Source organism: Conger conger, chromosome 14 (assembly GCF_963514075.1).
Source record: "Conger conger chromosome 14, fConCon1.1, whole genome shotgun sequence".
Taxonomy (NCBI): Eukaryota; Metazoa; Chordata; class Actinopteri; order Anguilliformes; family Congridae; genus Conger; species Conger conger.
In genome coordinates this window covers 18,462,995-18,489,073 of record NC_083773.1, presented here as the reverse complement: position 1 = coordinate 18,489,073, position 26,079 = coordinate 18,462,995, and the positions used below count along the sequence as shown (strand labels likewise).

General features: G+C 44.2%; 1 protein-coding gene across 1 annotated transcript in view; it reads right to left on the bottom strand.

Annotated features, from left to right (window-relative positions):
• LOC133110689 (hematopoietic progenitor cell antigen CD34-like) overlaps nucleotides 1-25,773 on the bottom strand; it is a 32,301-nt gene extending 6,528 nt beyond the window's left edge. Inside the window, exons 1-7 of the mRNA XM_061220945.1 lie at nucleotides 25,517-25,773; nucleotides 10,850-10,981; nucleotides 10,421-10,677; nucleotides 9,642-9,722; nucleotides 3,744-3,864; nucleotides 3,194-3,246; nucleotides 985-1,137 (exon numbers count right to left, since the gene is read on the bottom strand). Of these exons, the coding sequence (XP_061076929.1) occupies nucleotides 985-1,137; nucleotides 3,194-3,246; nucleotides 3,744-3,864; nucleotides 9,642-9,722; nucleotides 10,421-10,677; nucleotides 10,850-10,981; nucleotides 25,517-25,598 (879 nt within the window). The 5' untranslated portion in view covers nucleotides 25,599-25,773. The remainder of the gene's footprint in view (nucleotides 1-984; nucleotides 1,138-3,193; nucleotides 3,247-3,743; nucleotides 3,865-9,641; nucleotides 9,723-10,420; nucleotides 10,678-10,849; nucleotides 10,982-25,516) is intronic.
• Nucleotides 25,774-26,079: the final 306 nt, after the last annotated feature.

The following is a 26,079-nucleotide window of genomic DNA, read 5'->3' as shown; positions in this document are numbered from 1 at the left end:
ATATATTGTCAAGAGGAAGATGAGAGACACCAGCCCCAATAATACAGACGAGCTGAAGGCCACTATCAAAGCAACCTGGGCTTCCATAACACCCCAGTAGTGCCACAGGCTAATTGCCTCCATGCCACACTGCATTGATGCAGTAATTCATGCAAAAGGAGCCCCAACCAAGTATTGAATGCATAAATGAACATACTTTTCAGAAGGTCTACATTTCTGTATTATAAATCCTTTTTTGATTGGTCTTATGTAATATTCTAATATTTTGAGATACTGGATTTTTGATTATGAAACAAAAAAAGGCTTGAAATATTTATTTTTATGTGTAATGAATCTAGAATGTATGAAAGTTAAATTTTTTGAATTAAATTATGGAAACTTTTCCACAATATTCTAATTTTTCGAGATGCACCGCATATATTGTGAGCTTTATGCCTATATTTGGCAGGGAGAGCAGGAGTAAAAATGTCATCATCATAGTACATGTTAAACAAGGCAAATAAAACTTGACACTTAAATGCCGTGCCCGGGTTGGTTAATATGAAGCCTGGAGTGTGATTGGATATAACCCATGTGCTCCCTTCTTCAGCTGTGAAATGTGAGTACCCATTGGCCCCTCCCGACTGGCTTGGTGTTACTTTACATTACATTAGTTATTTAGCTGACACCTTTTATGCAAAACTCCCACTCCAAGTCCAACCCCAAACACAATTCCAACCCCAACCCCAGCTCCAACTTCAACTCCAACCCAAATCCCAACCCCAACCCCAACCCTAACCCCAACCCCAACCCTAACCCTAACCCTAACCCTAACCCAAACCCAAACCCAAACCCAAACCCAAACCCCAACCCTAACTCCAACCCCAACCCCAACCCCACCCAACCCTAACTCCAACCCCAACCCCAACCCCACCCAACCCTAACTCCAACCCCAACCCCAACCCCACCCAACCCTAACCCAAGTAGTAAAAGGGGGACGCTTACGAGCCTGGTGCCCTTGGCTGGTTGACTGCGGTGGTTCCTCAGGCAGTACCCCCCGATGAGCAGGGCGGCGAGCAGTAGCCCCGTCAGCAGCAGGGACACCAGGACGGTGGGGGGGTGTTTCCCCCACTTCGGGGTTGCCTCCACCAGCCCCAGCTGAACAACATCCAGAAGAAGAGTTATTCGGGTTACACTGGATTTCAGGGCTCCTACATATGAGCTATTTAACTCCATAAGCACTGCATAAACATACATGAGCACTACATAAGCATTCATAAGTGTGTATATCAATAACCGACATAAGGATATTCTGTCAGTTCACTCTGTATGTCATAGTAATGCTGCATGAATGTTGACATAACACACCATAGGCCTATTTGCGGTTATTGACATAAGTGTCTGTGAAAGCTTAAGTAGTGCTTATGAATATGCTATATACTGCTTATGAAAGAGTTATATAGCTCTTATGTAGGAGCCTTCTTGCATTTGTGGTCATTTTATGCTCATCCCCAGGAATAAGTAACATCTATGGCTCATAATTCTGGTCTGTCTGCCTTCAAATCACATATGCTGCTAGTTGGTACAATGGCCACTAGAGGGAGCCTATACTTAAATGAGCGGCATCTGCAGTTTTTTTGTTGCAGTTGCTGTTTTCTGTTTTGAATTCCATAAGTATGAGCTACTAAGTAAAGTGCCCTTTTTGGGATACGCTGTATGAATCGTGCTAAAATAAAACTCATATCCGTTTGAAAACAGCTTTATGAGTGTAAATATGAATATTTTATAAAAGCTGTTGCAGCAAGGTGAACAGTGTGTTATCCGCACAGAATTGTTAAGTGTATGTTAAGGGTTTGAATCTAAGCACATGTGTGTGCTCTTGCAGTATGCCACATTTTAGGTAGCTCTCATCCATTAAAAATGTGTTATTAAATGTGCATTTAGGCTAAAATATTTTTAAAAACCATAGTGACGCACAAACATTCCCCTTCGGGATATGGTGAAGAAGCAGCACTCTGTTGTACAATGTGAAAAAACAGCATCATAAGGCAGGACAGCCAGCCAAGCAGGGTGGGGATGAGGGGATGACCCAAAGCCTCCTCCCTCACAAGCGTAAAAGGGTGGATCTGACGTCAAAAGGCTAGAGAACCTTCTGGAGAAGGGCTCAGGGGAGCTCCAGAAGGTTCCCCGCCCCGGTCACAGCTTCGCCTTAGCGCTGGACAGGAGATTAGGCCACGCCGTGATGTACAGCTGTGTGCAGTTGAGTCATGCTTTGACAGGCGTGCGTTTGGGTGTAGTGGTCCTCAGGGGCTGATCTTAACGCCTTTGCGAGATCACCGGAGGGAGGAGGTTTAAGGGCTGTGCTCCCGGGCTCCAGCCTGCAGCGTATCTGGATGAAGATGTCACTCAGCTGAGCCAAGGACACTATTACTACAGGTCTTACGGACCAAGCCCAGCTCAGTCTCTCTCACATGTGCATGGATATTACACGGCTTTGTTGAATGCTTGATTCCGATCGGTCACATCAGCCGTTCAACGGCTCGATATTTGGCAGTTGGAGGGTTGCCGGTTCGATCCCCCGCCCGGGCTGTGTCGAAGTGTCCCTGAGCAAGACACCTAACCCCCAAATGCTCCTGATGAGCTGGTTGGCGCCTTGCATGGCAGCCAATTGCCGTCGGTGTGTGAGTGTGTGTATGAATATGTGGATGAGAAGCATCAATTGTACAGCGCTTTGGATAAAGGCGCTATATAAATGCCAACCATTTACCATTTATTACTGCATTACATTACATTACATTAATGGCATTTGGCAGACGCTCTTATCCAGAGCGACGTATAACAAAGTGCAAAGTGCAGACCCATAACCAGGGACACCAAGTGCACTGAAAGCCCCTAGAGGGACAGAAGTGCAGATAATTTCCACTTTTCATTTGCTATTGTTGGAGTTGTTACAAGAGTTGTTGATATGGAAGCCGCTCTAAACTGAATCAAACAGAATTTATTTTTTTATCACTTTTAATCAATATTTTGTGTCAAATTATTGATCAATTTCTTTTGTAAGATGAACAAGAGTGTAATAAGTGGAATAATCCACAAAGAGGTGGTCCACTATGAAATAAAAAGGCTTTTGTGGAGCTGTCTCCACGTCAGTCTCTATTTTCGATAGCGGACCACCTCCTTGTGAAACTCTCCGGTACTTAAAATGGAGGAATACCTTTTCTTTTATCCCTTCGCTGCTGAACTTTCCGGCCATTCCTTTCGGGTCAGCTGTAAAAAGATGAAGGCCATGTGAGCAGTTATACATAGATGCCAGAACACTGTGTCAATCGCTTCTTTGTGTCTCATGCGATGTTCCTAATACCTTATTTTATCATTCTGTTACTTTTATATTACGCTGTTACTGTAGATAGGCTGCTCCATTTCTTTTACTCATGTTGTGTGAAGAACTTTATGATGCATCCTATGGACAAAAGCTCATACCCATTTCATGTTTGAAATGACAGGTAAGACCACATGGGATTCTCCATTGTCTTATTTAAGATAGTTTATGCCGTGTTTTGTACATTTCTTACTGGCCATAGCTGGTCTGTGGCTGACGAACCGTGGTTAAACTGCTGGACTAGCTGACCCCAGGTATGGCTGGTCAGCTGGTCAACCAGGTTAAAAAGTATTTAACTTTTCAGCATGGTCCACAAATAACTAACAAGTTAATAATTATTAAAAACTGTTGAAAAGAAACACTTATCAGGTAAAATAAAGCGAACCTTCGACGTCGTCACCCGAGACGATGATTTGAGATGAGCTCTCTTCCTGGAAGATCTTCATGTCACAGTTCGGCCCACAGAGATCCCCCAGCAGCTCCTTCATCTTAGCCTTGGTCTCTTCCTGCAGGGCGGGGAGACACGTCACTCAAACTCTATGACCCTCTTGGAATGACCAGCTACCGGCTGTTTCAAAACATAGCTTGCGCTGGTCAAACCAAGTTGAGTATGGAGCTGGTCTGACCTGGTCAACCAGCTATCAGCAATTTCAAAACCTAGCTTGAGCTGTTTTTTTCCACAGGGGAGGCTCACATTCCACTGGGAAATACTCTACTGCAGGGATCATCAACTCTGGCTCTCAAATCCAAATCCAGTCCTGGATTTCTTTTCCGGGTAATTTGGGCTACTGATTAGCCAGACTGTCTTCACTCCCAGGTAACAGGAGGGTGGAAAACCAGCAGTTCTCGGCCCTCGAGGACCGTGAGATGCTGATGGCTGTACTGCATCTGTGAAGTTCTAGATTTCTCCATTAAAAAAGGTCACATTGAACCTTAGCAGAGGTGGAAGGTTGTGCTACTTAGGAAGTTGTGCTACTTAGGAAAAAATGGTGATTGGAACAAAATACTGGGGAGGACTTTTACTTTTGGAACTTGGATGTTCCACCTCTGATCTTCTTATTGTCATACATTCACAGCATTCCTCCCGAGACTGTTGTTTGTGTTTTTTAGACTGTTAATCAGCAGGGCTTCTCTGAACTAAAACTTTTGAACACATGCACATACAGACACACACTGACACATATACGCACACCAAGGCAGATGCACACAAACACATCATATACCGTATGTGCTCCCAACCCTAAATAATCACTAAGAAAGCACACCCACATGAGCCGGAAGAGTCAGAGACCCAAACTGCCGTTATCTAATCCACCCGCATTGAGACAGAGTCCCACAGTGATCTAATCCACCCGCATTGAGTCCCACAGTGACAGGGCTGGATCCAAAAGCACACCACACTCTCTCTTCCTCTCTCTCTCTTTCTCTCAGCAGAGTTCTGTTCACTGTGGTTAAAGGCATACTAGGCATACTATGATTTCTTTCCTTGCTTCCCACCTGTGTTTACACACAAAAACGCCCACACCCCATTCTCAACCCTGCCTACACCCCCAAGATCATTTTGGCTAGCAGTAAATATGAGGTTGAGGTAGGTTTTAAGGTGGTTTTGTGTTTCAATAAAGGAACATAAAATCTCTCTTTTTCTCTCTCTTCTCTTTCCCCACCCCCTCCCTTTTGCTCTATCTCTCGATCTCTCTCTCTTCTCTCTCTTCCCACCCATTCCCTCTCGCTCTATCTCTCGGTCTCTCTCTTTTCCCCTCCTGTAGTGATACCTCCACATTACAGAAATACCATAAGAACAATCCCCACTCTGTGCAGCAGGATCTATGTGGAGTGGAGCCTCCACCCAGCCTTCCCTGAACAAACACTGGACGCCCCCCCCAAATCCCCCTCCCCCCCCAGGTCCACAGCTGACAGCTGGCCTCAGTGTAGCCCTCCTTTGGGGGGCCGATGGGCTAAAACAGGGGCCCCACCAGCTGTCTGCTCTGAGACTGCACCCTCAAGGCCAGAGCTGTGAAATCCAGCTCCAGAAAATAAAGGTCCTCCCCAGTATTTTGTTCCAATCACCTGGATTTGCTAATTTGCTGACAATTCTTCTGCCAGGAGATAGAACCAGGGGACCAGGGATTGGCATTCCCCCAGAAGCTCCACCGGAGGTATTACAGCTTATTAAACCTCTGGCAACCAATTAACTAATTTCCCCATTCAAATCCATTCAAAACTATGGATTTTCCCAGGCAAAATTATATTTGGACAGTCAATCTGTAAAATTTCTAAAATTTCTTCACACTGAATTAATTACTCCCCAGGGTCCAATTTGTTTTTTGAGCTGCACAAAAGAAGATATAAGATTTTCATCCCTTTATGCTTAGATAGACAGTGTGGGTGTTCTGGTGCCAAAAAAAGCCCCATAGTCAAACATGGCCGCCTCCATGAAGGGTCATGCTCCATTAGCCAGCTCCCATAGGAATCAATGGAAGAGGTAAGCAGAAGTTCTAGTTCGTATACCGTGTATCTCAAAGGGCAGAACTAATTAGTGAATTCAGCTGGCAGACTTTTACTTTCACATAGCAGGAATTTTGCTTTCCAACCCCTGGACTTTCCACCTCAGCTCAAGGCCAGTTCTTCTGTTTGGCTTCAGTTTGTGGTGGCGGTGTGGGGATGGTGCGAGAACTGGTCTTGAAAAATAAGAAGTCACAGGTTGCATTCCTAGTTAGGATACTTCCCTAACTGTACTAAACTATATATCCAGTAGTATACTTAAATGTATACTATGTGAAAGTTGTGCAAGTTGCTCTGGATAAGAGTGTCTGCAGAACACCTGTAATGTAATGGCTTTCCTATCCCCATTTTGTGCTAATAAGGTGGTTTTCATTTTTACTGCCACAGACCCACTTGTGCCTGTGTGTGTTTGTGTGTGAGGGACCTGTTTTAGCATAGCGCGGGGATTTGTCTGTTACTGTTTTTAGTTGCCATGAGTAGCCAGCCAACAGATTGTAATTTCAGGGTTGTTTGTATTAGTCATAGCCTGTCTCGTCTAAAACCAACTTCCTGTACTGTATGTGAAGTCCTACCCTCTCATGAGTGGCTGTGTGACCAGGATGCAAAAATTCTTAGCCACAGACATTTTCAATGAGTGTTGATCTCATCTGTTCGTTCAGTGTCAAGTTCCCATTTGGATCATGTAAAGCTACCCTCCAATAAATACTGGTATGAAATGTACAGGGCTGGTGGGGGACTGAGGTATTCTGGCGGGTGTGAGGGAGGTGTTCACTGATTGCATCATGGGGTTCTTCACTGTATTTCTGAAGACAGGTGGACTGTTCCCATTTTTTTATCCTTCAAGTTTGGAATCAATGATTTCTGTTCTCGTGTTACCGCCGAGAGGCACGTGCAAGAAGACATAGAGTATTACGATTGAAGTGTACTTCTGAAAACTGAAATACTTCCCCAGTGCACTCACTCAGAAGCCACAGGCTATTTTGCGGAATACGACTCACACATTACCGCAGGAAACCTGGCAGCAGATGGAGGATGATCAGAGGTTCCCGGCTGCCAGTGAAGACGACGTCTAAACTCAGGAAACCCTGGCAGCCCTCAGCCCGCCCCGCCTATGGTGGGATGAAGCTGGTTTTTCCGGATGATTCAGAGACCAGCGCCTCGGTAGCAGTCGGCTAATGACACGGCCAAAGCTCAAAGCTGTGGTCTCAGGGCTGGTCTGCAGTGCCGAGGAGCCGCTGTGCCACGTGGCGTACCGTCATTCTGCCGCTACCGCGTGGAGAAGCCACGACTTCTGCCTGGATTTCCTGAAGTGTGTCTCCTGTACTCTGCCTGCTTTTCCTGAAGTGTATCTCCTGTACTCTGTCTGCGTTTCCTGAAGTGTATCTCCTGTACACTGCCAGCATTTCCTGAAGTGTATCTCCTGTACTCTGCCTGCATTTCCTGAAGTGTGTTTCCTGTACTCTGTCTGCATTTCCTAAAGTGTGTCTCCTGTACTCTGCCTGCATTTCCTGAAGTGTATCTCCTGTACTCTGTCTGCATTTCCTGAAGTGTATCTCCTGTACTCTGCCTGCATTTCCTGAAGGGTATCTCCTGTACTCTGTCTGCATTTCCTCAAGTGTATCTCCTGTACTCTGCCTGCATTTCCTGAAGGGTATCTCCTGTACTCTGCCTGCATTTCCTGAAGTGTGTTTCCTGTACTCTGTCTGCATTTCCTGAAGTGTGTTTCCTGTACTCTGTCTGCATTTCCTGAAGTGTGTTTCCTGTACTCTGTCTGCATTTCCTGAAGTTGTCTGGGTTTAACGGGCACAGCCCATGGATGTCGTGCATTGGACCGGGTCCCAGAGTCAGGGGCAAGTCTCTGGCATGGGTCTGTTAGCAGAGCTGGGCTGGGCTGGGCTGGGCTGCCGCAGCTGCTAATGGAATGTATTGTGGACTCCACATCCATGTTGTACTTACATCAGCAGAAACAAGGTCCAAACACAGCAGAATATGGGGGACATATGAAGTGGTACATTTTTAAGATGATGCGTGGTATGGTACTTCATTGGTATGGCACATTATGGTATGGAATGGTACGGACCTGGGTCAATTACATAATTGTTTTGGATTTAAATACTTTTCTGTACTCGATCTTGCCAACCAAGAAGAAAAGAAGGCTGGGTATGCGCTTTCATTTTTATTTTATTTCATTGTTTCTATACACCAGGCAAGCTCAGTAATGCGTAGAAAAGTATCTTAATCCAAAACAATTATGTAATTGACCCAGGCCTGGCTATGCTATGGTATGGTGTGGTTTGGTATGGCATGGCACGGTATAGTATGCTATGGTATGATAGTTAGATCTGTGGGATCCTGTTATACTCTTGATATGTTCCAGGGGGTCTTTGTGTAACACTGAGTTTTATTATTTTTCATCTGTTTATCTTGGAACTGTGTATATCTCAGCCACTTCTCCTCAAAGCTTAAGGACAACTTCATACATGCTATCATATTTAAATAATGAAAAAAATCCAGCAGTGCCAATAATCAAACTCTAAGCAATCCAGGTGTTAAACTTTGCTCCAGTGCTCATTTTAGTACTGATACTTTTTGTAGGATGTTTGCAGCTTCTTTTAATAGTCGGTGCATGCAAACAGAATTACATTAATTTTGGGAATGGGCGGATCTGAGGAATGCTCAGAGACTACGGGCGATGCAGCTGGGAGCTGGGAGCACACTGCTGCTATACGCGTCATTCCAAGACGTTCTGGAATCTCTTTGATATACACGATCCCCCCGTCTCTGACCACCCTCTAGATATCCAACCCCTGGTTTAAAAAAAAAAAAACCCTGAAAAGCAACAAAAGCCTTGTTCACTCATGCACTAAATGGAATACAGGCTTTGGGAAAACAGAGTGGGAATTTTTAAAACTCTCAAGAGCACGTTTTCAGGCTGTGAAACATAGCGGTGGCATCGTGTGACCAAGATTCACATGAGCGCACAGAATGAATCTGTAAACAAACCCTTCCTTTCCCTCCTTTTAAGGAGGCAGTGGTGATCTATCTATCACCTTTTCCCCAGCCCTCTGCTCTGATTTCAAGTGCTTCTGGTGGGGCCGTAGCACTGACTGGGAGCTCAGTCTATCCGGGGTGAGAGTGAAGGCATGCTAACATGCTAATGGCATTTTTAGTTCATAGCTCTCTGAAAAGTGTTTATTAGGATTAGATTGACATGCCTTTATGTCCAAACCTCCCCCAGCCAAGACTGTCTATGGATTCTGATGCCTTGGTGACAATGGGGCTCTGAAATGTGATACAATGACCTTCTAGTGGAATGCATTTGCAAATCGACTGGAATATCAGACTTCCAAGAATGGCCTGTAGCAAAATACAGTACAATAGAGCTTAGATACTGTTCACTTAGAGCTTCACTTACTGAGCTTAGAACTGCACTGTGGAGTAAGACTGGCTGAAGGTTCTGTTGCCTTTGATCCAATTCTCACTTTGCACACAGAGGCACACTGCAAAAAAGCCTGTCTTAAGAAGTGTCTTTGAATGTGATTTAAAATCTTAATATTTCCCTGAAGTAGAAAATATTAGCTTGTTTTAAGTTACTGCTTGCTTGAAAAGTGAAATGATCTTACCTCATTGGCAAACGTTGACATTAATCAAATTGGCAATCATTGGCAATATTTTTGTCTTATTCAGCAAAAATGTAAGACTAAAACACTTGTTGAGACTGGCTGGTGTATTTGCAGTGTCCAGACTGACTGATAGAGTTGGTGGAGAGCTCCATACTCACACAGCTGGATGAATCCTTCAGCTCCAGTCTGACCACATCTTTGTCTTTGAGCGCATCCTTATCCACACACTGGATATCCCCCTGCAGGGTCAACCCCATAAACCAACAGCACAATAAACTCACACAGCCACTAACTGTAAACAAGTGATAAATCTGTCATCGCATCAACCAATCAAATGAGTGATGTCACCCACCTCATATTTGAGGATAAGTCACCCAGGCTTCATGGATATAATTTGCTTCATTATTAATTACATTACTGATCATTATTGTAATTGTTTTCAAGGTGACTTTAAATGAAGACGAAGTACATCACGAAAGTATATGCATGGAACATGAATTAAAAAGATTCACTTCGTTAATCTGCTGTGTCAGTACTACTATATTATGATGTTCAGGAAAGGGTCTGTGGTTGAATATAGCAGATAGGTTGTAAGTGGTAAGAGAAGTGTATAAAATCATAGGATCTTTGATTAGGCAGGTAAAGGTAGAAGTATTCATACCAAACCATGGCACTTTAAGTTTGATGTATGCGGCCAACCGAACAACTACGCCTTGCTTTGCGCATATGCAGTAAAAAAAAGAAAAGAAAAAAAAAGCGCCTTACTTTGTTCAACAAGATCATATGGCCAATTAGCCATTGTTTACATTTTCACAATAAATTAAAAGCATTTTTATGTATAGCATTTATTTTTCTTTTTTTTTATCAGAAAATGTACTGGACCAATACCAAAAGATTTTTGCCTGCCGTTACAACCTGATGTGCAGTTCAGACTCACCCTGGGTCCGTCCCCTCCAGCCGCTTTGGTTGCGGCCTCACCAGGGTTGGGTGCGGTGGCCGCGTCGATAGCATCGATTAAGGTCTGAACGTCGACAGTAAACTGGGGATCGGTCACAGTGCCGTCCGACGCGTCGTCTTTCGGGGTGGGATCGACGGAGTCGGAGTCCGCAGCGGCGTCAGAACCGTCATCCGCTCCCGGGTCGGGGGTGTCGGGGGGAGCCTGGCCACCGTCAGGATCAGCCGCTCCGGCGTCGACTGAAAGGTGAAGAAGAGACCTGCATAGACTCGGCCCACAACGGAATGAGTCTGACCTCTGAGCGGCCTCTGTTGGAGACCCAGTGGCCACTTTGTGTTGAGAAGTCTGTGAAAAGTGGCTGGAGTGCTGTCTAGGCCAGGGCTGAGCAGCTCGTGGTGCGTGACGTCTCACCTGCCATGCCAGCCGTGGGGTCGTCATCGCCTCTGCCGAGGGCGTCCAGCAGCGCGGGGGTTTCCGTGATGTCACTCGGGGGGGGATCCGCTCCGTCCGCCGCATCGGTGACCTCATCGGAGAGCACGCCGTCTGAAAACAGAGAGGCAGCACGTGTCACAGTGGGCACGGGCAGGGACGATGCATTAACCCATTTTCCAATAAAGCTGCTCTTCAAAGGGTCAGGCAGCAGGCCTCTTGTGACTTATTCTGGGTGTGGCAGGGGGATGGGGGGGTGGGTCCCTCATCTGACTCGAAGATACCACTGCTTTACCCTTGAAGACCTCAAATCCAAGACCTGCCATGTACATTTTTGAAGGTCGGAAATGCTTAGTTGAGCCATCCTGGGACCCCTTGGAAACAAAATGTTTCAGCAGAATGTGCACCAACAGGCAGGGGGAATGTGCCGGAACAGACCAGTCTGACCCCAGATCAGTTGTACCTGTTTGAAGGGTCGCTTGGTGTAATTAATGACCTGAGTAGAGAGCACTGCCTCGGTACAGAACTCTGTAAATAAACCTCACCCCAGGATCACCCCGCCAGGTCACAACCCCTGACTACCCCCCAATGGGCCAATGGGAGAGAGCACATCTCTATCATAGGGGAGCTTTGTTATCAGGCGACAGCAATGTCAACATTCTTATGACATGGGTGGGCTGTTTAAAAAGAATCAGTGCTATTACCGCCACACACTATGGTATTCCTGGATTTGGACACCTGGTTGGTGTCCAAATCAGGCAGTTTTACAATATGGTACATTATTATAAAGAATAATAGGAAGTACATAAATATCATAAATATTCCGCCTGTTGTCAGGCTGTTATCTGACTAAATTGTTCTTGCATTTTTGAGTTCTTACTGTTTTTAAAAGGTTCAGAACTGACCAGCCTTAAAATTTAATGACAGACCTTTTAGACAAGACTTTTGGTAAGCTGAGTAAAAAATTAATTAAAAATCCTTATCTGATGCAATCAGTCAATAAGCTTTTTATTTATTTATTAAAATTGGCATTGCATATTATATTTGCATTGCATTTTTTTCTGGGTCTTTCTCAAATGCTTATATTGGACAGTTATGGCTTAGACTCCCTGACCTAATGTGCCATTGAACAGCTGGTCCTGTTGATTTATATGCTGAACAGTTGACTGGCTGATTGATGGGCTTTTCTCTGCAGAGTGATGTCACCAATATTTGGGCAAGGGTGTAGTAAAGGGTAATCTGTCTGTCTGACTATCATATAAGGCTGAATATGCAAGGTGATGCTAATGACCTCGTCTAGCCATACTGTCTGTCTGTCTGTCCATTGGCCAGTCAGTTTGTCTGTCCATTGGTCTGCCAGACAGACAGTCAGGCCAATGGCCTGTCATTGGACTGACTGTCTGTCTGTTTGTCTGTGTAAGTCCAACTGACTGACTGTCTGAATGTCTGTCTGCATCTGTATGTGTGTCTGTCTGTATCTGTCCGACTGGCTGTCTGTGCTTGTCTGTCTGTCTGTCTATTATTTCCTTGCTTCCCTATGCAAGGAGCACCATGCAAGGAACGATCAGAGAATTTTACTGCAAGGTGTTGGTCTAATAAACACAACGTATGTGAGAAATAATTGTAGACTAAAACTCAAAAAGTAAGCTCTGCTATACTGTACTTTGCTGAGGTTCTTTCTGGAACTTGGATATTCCAGAACAACACGCAGAGACATTCCAGAGGTCATTGTGTCACATTATGGAGCTTCATTTTCACCCATGCTCTAGAATCCAGGCTAATGTGTTAGTAGTATTTCCCCAGTGTTCTTGAGTTTATTATAACATTACTTGTCAAAGAATATTATTCGACAGCTGAAATTCACCCTGATGGCTGAGGTTTTAAACTGTGATCTATTTCTCCGTCAGGCCGTAGTTTAAGGGTCTGTACAATGTGTGGGACAGGTCATACCCTAAATGAGCACAATGTAATGCAGTTTTTTAAAAGTTGGGATTTGTGGATTTGATATATTTCTTGATAAAAACACACATGCATGCACGCATGCACACAAACACACAGAAACACGCACATATTCACGAGCACAAACACACACACACACACACACACACACACACTTCATTATCTCATTGTCACACAAGCAGTCATATTGCATGTTCACTTCCCCCCTGGTTTCCGCAGCAGCATGTCTGTGCTTGCAGTGATGTCGCAGGCTAGTGATAAACACAAACGGCCCTCCAGGGCTTTCTGTTTCCCAGGGGTACGTAAAACCACCGCTCCTCAGCCTAGCACTCAGGAAACTGGCCGTGGGTTTGTGGGTCCCAGGTGGGACACTGCCATTGCACCCTTAAGCAAAGGTTCTCCCTGCTGAAAAATGCAGCTCAAGCTAGGTTTTGAAACAGCTGGTAGCTGGTTGACCAGTTCAGGCAAGCTACCAGCTCAGACAAGCTACCAGCACTAGCTGGTTGACCAGCTCATACTGAGCTAGGTGTGTTTATGACCAGCTTGACCAGCTCAAGCTTGATTTTACAGCAGGGCTTAACCTGAAATGCATTAGTTAATACCCATGACCGTCTTTTAGCCAATCAATGATTCAAAGAAGTTATTGATTGGCTTAAGTGCAGGAACACATTAAAATCAAGCAGACACAGTGGCCCTCCAGGATTTGAGTTTGAGATCCCTTTCCCAAAGTTTCTTCCTACATACCAGCCACAGACTTATGTTTCCACTAGCTTGCTGTGTGGTGGTTTAGTTTAAATATAATCCCATATAAATAAGAGCTGGTTTGATTTGAGTAGAAGGCAGGATCCTAAGCTTCAGCACAGACCTTCCTCTTCACAATGGCCAACACCCTTTCTGTATGGGAAGCAGTGTGTGTTGAAATACCTAGAGTCTGAATGGAACCCCACTGCTCAGTGCTGTCTACACAAAGCTCACAAATGTTTAATACGCTGTTGAATCACTGTGTGCGTTAGCCTCTAAGCACTGATTAGCAGTGAGCAACAGTCCCAGCTCAAAATGTTATATCACTGAGAACACCTTCCAGTAACATTGTTAGAACATTTTGTAGATGCGTGTGTCAACCACAGCCTCAGAGTGTAGCAGTCTGACCCAGCCTGTAATAGTAGGCAGTTGGACTGAATGCAGCCACACCTAATGATGAAGGAAGTCACTCAGACTGGCAGGACGGTTCAAATAACGGATCAGACAATGTGCATTACACCTCTTTGTGTGACATATATAAGTGTGTGTGTGTGTGTGTGTGTGTGTGTGTATGTGTGTGTGCACCCTGCTGAAAAGAACAGCTCAAGCTAGGTTTTGAAACAGCTGGTAGCTGTTTGATTTCAAGCTGGTCATAGATAGATAGATGGATTTTACACCAGGGTATGTGTTTGTGTGAGAGAAAGTGAGAGAGGAGAGAAAGAAAGAGACAGAGAGAAGGAGCGTGAGGGTGGGGCGGAAGGAGAGTTGTTTTCATAGACCGAACATTTGTAGTTATTCATCGAACAGTCACGCTGCCTTGGTAATAATGAATTGCAAACACTACTTCACAGTGACATCAAAAGTACAAGGTTGTACATTCCAGAGCATTTGTCATAAACACCAGCATAGACTATTCATGGGCTTCTTCTGACCAATTACAGTGCAGCATTTATACAAGCCACACTGGCTAATGAGTTCCTGACCAATTACAGTGCAGCATTTGCTGTATACAAGCTGCACTGGAAATTCCCTTTTAGAGGACCTGAAAATGAAATTTGTTCACAACATTAAAGTTTCCTGTTCACCATGTTCTTTTCTAACTTTCATCATTAGACATGTCAGAGATTTAAAAAAAAAGCATTTCCACTGCTTTGATGTTGAGAAGCTGCTATGGTACATTCTAAGTGTCTCTTAATGTCTAATTCACATTATTCACTCAGAAACAGGAACCATGAAGAAGTCAAAGGCTGGGACTCTAGACTAGGGTGTGATCTGTCGTACCCTTGTACAAGGTACTTAACTTGAATTGCCAGTAAAAATACCCACCTGTATGAATTGTATGTAAACTGTAGGTAAAGACAATAAGACAATAAGACAGATAAGCATAGCTCATTCTTTTTTAATCATTTTTTAAACAAGTGAAATCAGGGATGTAGTTTTTCTTTTCAAAAAGAGGATGTATTTAAAAGTATCCACAAAAAAGTATCCACAAATCAGTTATTCAAACCACCTGATGTTGTACAGTACACTTTTCTCAGTACATCCAATCAAACAGTTTGCCTGGGCTCTGTCTTCAAGTTCCTGTTAAAATGTCCAGGGTAATTATAACATATTGCACACCCAGTTTTCCTCCTTGAGGCTAAACAGTATTGCGTAATGAACAGCTTTGACAACGCCCCTATGCAAAAGCAACGTGCTGTCGCCCGTTTGGCTTCAGTGGTCAATGTTAGCACAGGGAACCTGAAAGCATTCCAGTGCTAATGGAGAGCTTCTGAGGCACACAGCGTGTGTTATTCACACTCAGCCTGAGAGACTGCTAATCATGTCATTAACACCACCCCTGCCTACTGTCTCGCCAATTACATCATAACGTGTGTTCCTCATCTGCAGATTCTTGAAAAGACATAAAATTTTGACGAATGTGGAATTCCGTTAACTGTTTTATGGAATCCGTTTTTGTCGTACCCCTCGATGTGCCGACGCGGCAAATATTTCGAAAGGTGCGCATGCCAGTCACGGGTGTGTGAGCTCAGATGGAAGCAGGCCAGAGAGTGTTAGAAAGGACCAGCGGGTGTGTGTGTTCATAACCTCCATCATCCAACTGTGTAGGGATTCCCACTCCCCTCTCTGTAAAAACACAACGTGAAAACATCAACGCTTTTTTGAGAGATTTATCCTCGAACCCGGACCCATCACTCCACGGGCGTCACACAGGGATCACACGCCCGCTGAAGCTCCTCGACCAAAACGCTGCGACGCTGTGTGATTTACCGGCCTTTCCTCCCCCCGGTCTTTTCCTTTTCTCAAGAACTCCCTTTGTGTTCTCTTCTCTGTGCGTCGCTCTTCCTGCGCAGATCTTTCATGTGATCCCAGTGTGTGTGTGAGTGTGTGTGTGAGAGGGTGTGTGTGTGTGTGTGTGAGTGTGTGTGTGTGTGAGAGAGAGTGTGTGTGTGTGAGAGAGAGTGTGTGTGTGTGTGTGTGTGTGTGTCTCTGTGTGTGTGGGAGTGTGTGTGTGAGAGAGAGTGTGTGTGTGTGTGAGAGAGAGGTTGTGTGTGTGTGTGAGTGTGTGTGTGAGAGAGAGTGTGTGTGTGTGTGTGTGAGAGGGTGTGTGTGTGTGAGAGAGAGGGTGTGTGTGTGTGTGTGTGCATGTGTATGTGTTTCTGTGTGTGTGTGTGTGTGAGAGAGGGTGTGTGCGTGTGTATGTGTGTTTCTGTGTGTGTGTGATAGTGTGTGTGTGTGTGTGTGTATGTGTGTGTGTGTGTGTGTGTGTGTGAGAGGGTGTGTGAATGGGGGGTAGGGGGTCACAGGCTCAGTGACTTGCCGAGGGCGAGGGTGGGAACTACAAAAACTAAAGTAAACACTGTCCAAAAAGAGAAGAGAAACAGTAAATGAGACAGGGGGAGAAGGGGAAAAAAGTGACAAATTTTGTCAGGGGAACGAAGAGTCCTACCCGGTCAGGACGTCTCCAATGCGATTACCGCTAATTATATATTTTTATCCTCCTGTGCGCAATCAGGGACAGCAGTAAAAGGAAAGAAGCTGCTGTGGAGGCCACACCCTGAAACCACACATGCGTTCAAGATGGTGAATGTTTGTGGCTAACTATGTTTGAAGCAAATGGTTACTGCACAACGGTCTTAAATTTCATTTAGTTCCCCACCAACACCTTTGTGATACAAATGGACCTGACTTACAGGTAAGTCTACCAATGCAAGCGAGATCAGTAGCTGTTTTTTTGCAATATAACCGCCAAATGATTGTCAACTTTTGTTCTCTCTGAGTCTTACTTGTGGGCAGCCATTTTTGTTCGCCTTTTCAAACTGTTAGCTAACATTAGCTAATGTCCGTGGTGAACAGAAAAATAACTTGAGCTAACATTGCTGTATTGAATGCACGTCAGGCCCTTTAAAGGAGGCTGCTGTAGTGGCCTCATCTCCAGCCCTGCCCTCGTCAGTATGGCTCTCCTCTCTCCCGCTCCAGATGTTCCTTTCAACAGGATCCAGAATTCCCTCCTATCCCCCAGCAGATTGGGGCAGAGTGTGGAAGTACTACTCTCTCTCCAAATCATTCTCTCTCCCTCTGTCTCTCTTCCTTTCTCTAACTCTCTTTCTCTCCGTATCTGTCTCACACTGCAAAAACAAAAATAAGTCACTCAACAAATATTTAAAACAAAACTCGTTTAGCTGACTCAAGATTTGCGAATGCTTGTTTTGCCAATGCTTGTTGTCAAGCAAACAGTAACTTAAAACAATATTTTCTACTTGAGGGAAGGTTTAAACTCTCATTACATGACTAAAGCACTTGTTAAGGCAAACCCTAACTCTAATGGATACGTTTATTTCTCTTGAGCTAACCCTAACATACTGTACATCTATAAAAAATAAAGGCTAGGCACTTTTTTTATGTTCATATATTCTTACCCTAATCCTAATCCTAATCCTAACCCTACTCAATCGTAACCTTTACCCTAACCCTAAACGTTACCCTAATCCTGACCCTGACCCTTACCCTATCCTGACTTTAACCCTAACCCTCACCGCATCCCTACGGACTCAGCGCAGATGTCACCCCCCCTCCCTCTCTATCTCCCACCAAAAGAAAGTTGGGTGGGGCTGTCCTGGATCACTCATCTTCTCCTTCTGGGAGGGGCTGTATCCATCATCAGGGTCATTTGCTGCACCAAAACCACTGATGGCTGTGGTAACCTGATTACCACAGGTTACTAGATAAAGCAACACACTCTCTTTAGAGGTGGTCCAATTCAATGTTTACTCCCTGAGCTGCACTCCACTTGCACCAATAACAAAGCGGGACATTGAACGATAAAACATCTTTTCATTTCACAGTGAAAAGATGCCCCAGTGTTGCCCAACAGACCAGCCCTGAAAGCTCTTAATAACTACATTCACTATCTGTGTTTCTTTAGCTGAACTAAACGTAAGGAGGATTAAAATCTCAGCTGTGCAGTGTTTCTTACATATCTACTGGCAGAAATAGATGCGCAAGGATCTTCCTGGGGGACAGCAGGGAAGGAAGGTATGTGTGTGTGCATTTGTGTGTGTGTGCATGTATGTGTGTGTGAGTGTGTGTACACGTGTGTGTGTGTGAGAGTGTGTGTGAGTGCATGTGTGTGTGTGTGTGTGTGTGTGCACGTGTGCGTGTTTGGGTATAAGCCAGCCTGAGAGTCAGTGATACCTTCTACACACTCCCTTCATGTAACTGACATCTCCCACTTGGGTTATCACCTCACCATCCATTCCCCCGCAATGCCTGCAATGCCACGACTGGAACACACACACACACACACACACACACACACACACACACACACACACATTCTCCAGACTGAGAGCCAGGAGGGGAGGCTGGGGGGGGGGAGGTTCTGGTTCCTCTCTCACATAGTCCTCACAGAGGTTGACTGTGTTCGTCAAAGAACAGCTTTTCATTACCAAACAATAACAACAGCCACAACAGCAAGAAGCAGAATATGTTTGCACAGCTACAATGTCATTGTAGTAAATAGTAAATGAATAATAATAAAATAAAATAAAATAAAATAAAAATAATAATAATAATAATAATAATAATAATAATAATAACCACCATCATGACGATTAAAATGTAAAGAAAAAGTGTTTTTTTATTCTACATTTGCTCTTAAATGGAGTTTCGAAATGATTTTGAGTGAGCGAGCCATTTCTTGTCGTGCATGCTATTCATTTGTGCTCCGCTCCCACACATGTGGTTTTAATCGGAGCCAGCCGAACAAGAAATAAATGCGTGGTTGTCTCGGTGAAGCGCGTGTATGGCTTTCATTACGAGCGCTAATGAATCCGCCCTCTCCCGGACACTCCCCCCGCTATCCCAAGCCCGTTCTTTCGCGCGCAAGAGACGGATTGTTCCCGGTGCCTTTGGGAATTCTACACTTTTCCGAACACCATGCGTGCCCACGGATGGCTCTCTGTGCGTTCCGCGGTGCAGCAGTGCGATGGTTAGGTAATGCACTGCAAGGGGATATGAGACTGCAAAAAAAATACACTGTTTTAACACTTGTTCTTATAGCAGGGGCTTCCAAACACGCACATCCTGCACTGCCTTTTTCTCCTAACCCTGACTTCGCCAAGTGTTTTAGCTTTGTAATAAGACTTCAAATCCTATGTGCTTTTCTCTGAAATAGAAACCATCAACTTATGCGACAAGTGAAATCTTTCCCCCTGGGAAACCGTTGGAATGCATTAAACAGCCTCAGCTCAATGCCAATCTTTATGTCTAATTTAGCAAAACAAAGTACTAGAAATATTTAAGATTTTAAGTGTAAATATAAGACACTTGTTAAGATATACTTTTGATATATTTTTTTGTTGGTTTATGCAGTGTGCCTACCCCCCACCTTTGGGCCCACTGCTCTCTCTTTGCCATTTTATACAGATCTGAGACCAGCTGGCCCATCCCCAGTCCTAAACCCAAAGCACTCAATGGTGCGTGTTTCTGATCCTGGATCAGTTTGGCTGCTCAGGGCAGAGAATTGGCCGAGGCGAGGCATCGGTAAGAGGCCCGTTGGTCCGGAGGCCTGGGAAAAGGACGTGATAACACATGTTTTCACTTAAACGTACATACACATAAGAAGCCCTGCCATTCTGCTCCCGGCTCACGTAATTACCTGCAGCAGTTACTCCCCATCCTGTCCTGTAATAGCCAAGCCAACAGGGCTCTGCCAGAAAACCCTTAAATGTGTTTGTTTCGCACAGAAAATGTGACAGATCTCTGCTGTGAAGCGGAGGTGTGGTGTAGATTGGCACTCTGCGTAAGGAGGTACGGTACTATAGTGGGCTTTTATACGGAGGCTTTGTGGTGCAGTTAAAGAGAGAACTTGGGGACGGCCATTTCTGTGTTCACTGTGGTTTTTGGTAGGCTGGGAAGGAGGTTAAAAAAAACACACACAGATCAAAACACATGCAGCTGCCAATCACTCCGCACATACCGTTTTCCATACACTGCAAAAAAGTCTGTCCTAGCAAGTGTTTTTTTCCCTCTCAAGTAGCAGATATTAGCTTGTTTTAAGTTACCGTTTGCTTCACAAGTGAGATTTTGTCGAACTGCCACACCTCATAGGCAATATTTTTGTGTTATTTCAAAAAAATGTAATAGATATAAGATTTTAAGTCTAAATATAAGACTAAAATACTTGTTGAGACTTACTCTTTGTTTTTGCAGTGTTACCTGCAGTGAGACTGTGAGAGAGACAGTGAGGCTTGAGTATCCTGATCAACCACACCTTTTTCTGTCAGTAAGGATTATGAGACTTTAACATGATGAGAAATAAGAACATCTAATTCTCTGACACACATTTGTGCCACTGACAGAAGTTTGCACTGCGGCAAAAAAACTAATAAACAAATAAGTAAATAAAATAAAATAGAAATTGGATCCGGACAGTTTCCCATTACATCTCCCATAAGCCTCAGACACTGCCAAAACGCTCAAAAACAAAACGTAACGCTCTCACCACAATGTTGTGGAGTAAAGACGTGTTCTTCAACGGCAAAGTCTGCTATTTATTAAGACTGTTCAGAAAAATAAGCAATGCCGCTAGTCAAAGTGCCACATCCATCAGGGTTAACCCATACATTAACTTGTACTTAAAACATATAAACTTGGATTTTTTATGATGTTTTTGCAAATGATCCCAGTATTGTTATTATTATTATATTGTCTAACCTCCAAGACCTGCTTTGATTTATTACTTTATTCATGTTTTGTCAGGTGGGAGGGGGCTGATTAATTGTATATGACTTGCCCCAGAATATGTAGGAGCAATAAAATTGGATTGACGAAAGAATGGAGGATTTCTAATGCTATATTGAAATCCAAAATAATGAGACAGTCTCAACAAGTATTTTAGTCTTACATGTAGTCTTAAAAATGTGTTTCCAATACTTATTTTGCGAAATAAGATAAACATATTGGCAATGAGTTGGTGATATTGATGATTTATTTAACTTTTTTATGGATTTGCCAATGGGGTAACTCAATTTCACTAGTCAAGCAAAAAGTACTTAAAACAAGCTAAGTCTCATTATAAGACCAAAACGCATCTTAAGACAGATGTTTTTGCAGAGTAGCAAATGCTGGGGCAGACTTTTAAAATGGAAATGTACAGTACTAAGAGGCCTCAGTCCTAGGCTCACGTTCGCACACCAGCCACAAGACTGCGACATTTGCTAATAATATACTTTTTATTTTATTATTTTCTTTATTTATTCTTAACACCAAGGCGACAATGACTAATGCCATGAATATGACAATTGAGAAATAATGTTATTTATTCTCACTTCCCCATTTGATCATCTGACTTCTTTGTTGGACACACAGATCTGTCTTAGCAAAATATGCTCTCCAGTTCTATAATAAGATGGTATGTGGGGACACTCAGGCCAATGTCATCCTGCGCATTTTAGTCTGGGCTGACAGTACAAACTCGCTCCAGTAAGCATTTCACTGGGATGGCATCTACTGCATTAGCGGAGGCTGATCTGCAGGAAACTGTAATGAAATGAAGACTGAAGTGGGGCTTTGTGGGGCCCACAGGTGCTCCAGCTTTCTCCTGAGATCACGCATCTGTTCAGCGGCTCATAAGAGCGGAGTCTACTGTGCACAAGGGCAGAGTGAACTGTGCAGAGCAGCATAAACACCTGTTTGTGCAGGAAGTGAAGAGGCCATTTGTTACCCCCCTCCCCCCCCCCATCACACACACCTACACACACAGAAACATACACACACAGAAACACACCCCCCCCCCACACACACACACACACACCCACATAGACACACACACTCACACACAAACACCCCCCACACACACACACACACACACACACACACACCCACATAGACACACACACTCACACACAAACACACGTATGCATGCACGCACTCACACACACACACACACACATATGTAACCTCCCCCACCCAACCACACACACCCAAACACATGCATCCATGCACACACTCACACATGCACACATGCATGCCCGCACATCAGCACATACAAACGCACAAACACACACTCAAACACTACCCCCCAAGACATGCACACACACACACGGATGCACACACAAACACACCCACATACACACCTACACACATACACACAAACACACACACACACACAGTACCACACAGGAGAAATCACTATGTATTGCTGAGTTCTTTCCGTGATCCAGCTGTTCAGCTCAGCTCTTCCAGAACGAGACACTTTTTTTCACCAAAGGAGCAACTGCCTCTCCACAGAAAATCCCGACCCAGATGACATCACTTCCCCCCGATCCACCACTTCATCGATTAAACCGTGACCAGAGTCACGACCCCGGGCAACGAGACAGGGGCTTTGTGTACAGAACCCAGGAGCTGAGAGGCTCCTGCAGACTATCACTGCCCGTTTTGTAAACACTGACGCATTATGTCTGCCATGAAACCTTATTCCCAAAGGAACTTTCTAAGAAGCACTACCCAGCTTGACTGCATGCACCCTTCACCAATCCTATCAAATGTAAGACGCTTTGGATGAAAGCCTGCTCATTGAAATTAATAAAAAATAATAATGTAAATAAGAATGTTCCAGTCATTCACTTTTACACCTTTACATGTGGCTGCATTTTTGTAATATAAACATAAAAAATATCTAGCTCGAAGGGTAGCTATCAATGTATTTGCATAACAGGCTCCCCTATTTGCTGTAAGGTCTATCACTAACCTGCATCCTCTTAAACACATTACCCAGGACAAGTGGCTGAATACTCACTGACACTGTTTAGATTAAGAGGCTTCCTCTAGGGGGGGGCCTTTCAGTTGTCAGCACAGTTCTAGCCCACCTTGCTATCTTGCCTCCTGACATTGGGGCTGAATATCCTGTAGAAGGCATTGCCATTCTGTTCCATTATCAGAGGAACAAGATACCGACACTCCATGGAACAGGGCACAGAATGGCCGCACGGAATGGCCGCCTGGAATGCACCAAGCATTCTAATTATGACATCACTCTGCAGTGACCATGGTCAACTTTGTTGGAACACTGGTCTGTAACCTGCAAAAATAAGTCTGTCTTAAAAAAAAATGTTGTCTTGTAATGAGACATTTCCTCCCTCAAGTAGAAAATATTTGCTTGTTTAAAGTCACTTTTTTTTCTTTTTGATTGTCTTTCCCCCTTGGAAAATCTTCAAATGAGCAAAATGTCATTGGTTTGTCTTATCATATTATTTTACAAAACCTTAAGAAATCAGACTTAAATTAAGACTTATTAATACCTGTTAAGATGGATTTATTTTTGGGGGCACTCCGGCCTATGTCAGCACTGTTAACGGTGGTCTCAGTGGGATAAGGGTGGAGTTGTTACACATTTTTTAAATTCTTTTTTCGTAGTTTTAGATGGACACACCCCCTCAGTGTTTCTAAAGTGTAAATTGAAAGCAGTGGACAGAGTCGCGTGGGGGGGGGGGGTCGGTCTCCCTAATCAGTCTCGCCCCAGTCCCACCATGCACAGGCAGGCAAGATATTACCAGTCAGCTCCTAACATTCTGAGAATGTCACTGAGATGTGGCAAGCATGCGTTTTGTGTCACGTTAAGGCAACATTGTGACAATGTTCTGCTAGCTGGCTTGATGCCATTCCCATTAATAGCTCTCCAAATTAAAAAATGAAATCTAATAAATCAGCCACGCAGATACAAGTGTGGTATGTGAAGATACGCAGAATGCCAAGCACAGCATGACTCGAGCAAGAAGGTCTTTTTTTAACTGCTAAGCATCGCCTTTCATTTATGCCAATTATGAAGCTATTCATAATTACAGGCATCAGCTACATTGTGTTTAACAAAAGACATTGCTTGTTATAGATCATATTTCGTTCCCCTCGATTTGGCGAGGGGGTATGATTGCATTCGGGTGAACCCCCCTAACCTCCAGACCCTTCCTGAGTCTGTAACCTGCCCCAAGGCGGAGGAATAGTCTACCCCTTTGTGTATGGTCTGCCCCCACCATCAACACTTTTAACCCTTTGGGCCTTTTGAAATGCTGGGGGGTTTTTCTCTTCAAAATTCATTGTTCAGTGTTCTAGAACTCCATTGCTTACAATTACCATTAGGGATGGTTACCCTGGTTATGGGTATGCAATTTGTTGTACGTCGCTCTGGATGAGAGCGTTTGCCAAATGCCAATAATGTAATGTAATGTTACATCAGCATTATGATGTTTCCTGAAGAACATTCTACTCACATAGACCTCACACCTTAAAGGGGTACATTCTGCCTGAAAGCCCACCTTTAGACCCCGGCCTTTGAGTCTACACAAGGTCCTTTGTGTTTTGGCATGTTGTCCTATGTATCATTGTTTTGTCCTTAGTTTAGTGTTTTGTGTTCATATCCACTTTCTTATTTATTTATTTATTTATTTATTTATTTATTTATTTATTTATTTATGTATTGAAGTTGTACAGGACTTTGGTCAAGGTCAGATATTTTTAAATGTGCTTTATAAATACAGTTGACTTGACTTGACTTTTGACCCTCGGAGCGTCAAACAGTTTAAATGTGAAACTCTACCACTCTTCTTTAACTCCCACCCCCCACCCCCTGACAGAGTGAGCGAGGGAGCGGGAGAGAGAAAGAGATGAGCAATCCTCTCCTAAATGAGAGACACACCCAAAATCTTCTCCTTATTTTATCCAGATGGACAGAAGCACAACCTTTAATCTTAACTTCTGCATATGGTCCATTACACTTCCCATAGCAATATACCTACTGTTTATACACATAGTTACAAACACACCACACACACGTACACATGCATAAGCACTGGCACAGATGCACATACCAGTTACACATAAGCGTACACACACACACACACACACACACATATGCACATGTATAGTACACACATACTCTCTGTCTCTCTCTCACACAAGCACACACACAACTATTTATAACCAAGCCAGCACCAGGTTATTCCATCATCTAAAGAGTTTTCTGCAGTAACACTTTCTGAGACAGCTAACAGATTGAGCTACTGGGAGTTGGTTTTGGTCAAAAACCATTCAAAAATCTCTGCTTTCCAACACATCTCAGTCTCTGCTTTCCAACACATCACACACCCCATCTAGCTCCACCTCCGTTCTCCTAGGGCTGGGTCGGACCGTTAACCGACAACTTTCCACAAAAAACAAGCTCCTCAATCAGCCCAGTGCGACCCAAGCGCTTTTCAACTTCGCACAGTCTCTGAAATGGATACAACATCCATTCCCCCTGCTATTCCACACAAGTGACTTTCAGGAAAAGTTATCTAGTGCATGACCAGTAAACAAATTGTGTAAAGAGAGTCAAACCTCAGAAATGTCTCACACTTAAGGACTAGACTAAGAGCACGTGGTTCGGCAGGGTAAAACCATAGTACTTACTGTGCAATATCAACGTGCAGAAGAGCACAGAGAGAGCCAATCGAACCCAGGACTCATTCATTCTCCTTTGTGATGCAGCCATCTTCCCCCACGAGTGTAGCCAACGTGTGTGTGAGCCTTAGAGCGCGAAGCAGGAGGTGGTTTGGTGCGCGCGTGTGTGTGTCCGAGTGTGTGTGCCTGAGCGCACGAGAGGAGGTGGGATAGGATTTCCTCTCACCGTCAGCGGGACAAGAGGGATAAAGTCTAGCTTGTGCTCAAACTGTTTTATACAGCCCCCTCTGTGTCACCCCAAATCCACACCCCCTTTAACCCTTACTCTACAGCAGCTGGGCTAGGGAGGGGAGAGAGAGAAAAAGAGGGGGAGAGAGAAAGAGAGAGAGAGAGGGAGAGAGAGGAGGGTAGGAGGAAGTGTGGAAGGAAGTCTTATTTTTGCTTAAGCACATGTGTATAGAGCGAGAGAGAGGGAGAGGGTATGTGTGTGCATGTGTGTGTGTGTGTGTGTGTGTGTGTGTGTGAGAGAGAAAGAGAGAAAGAGAGGGAGAGAGGGAGAGGATGTGAGAGAG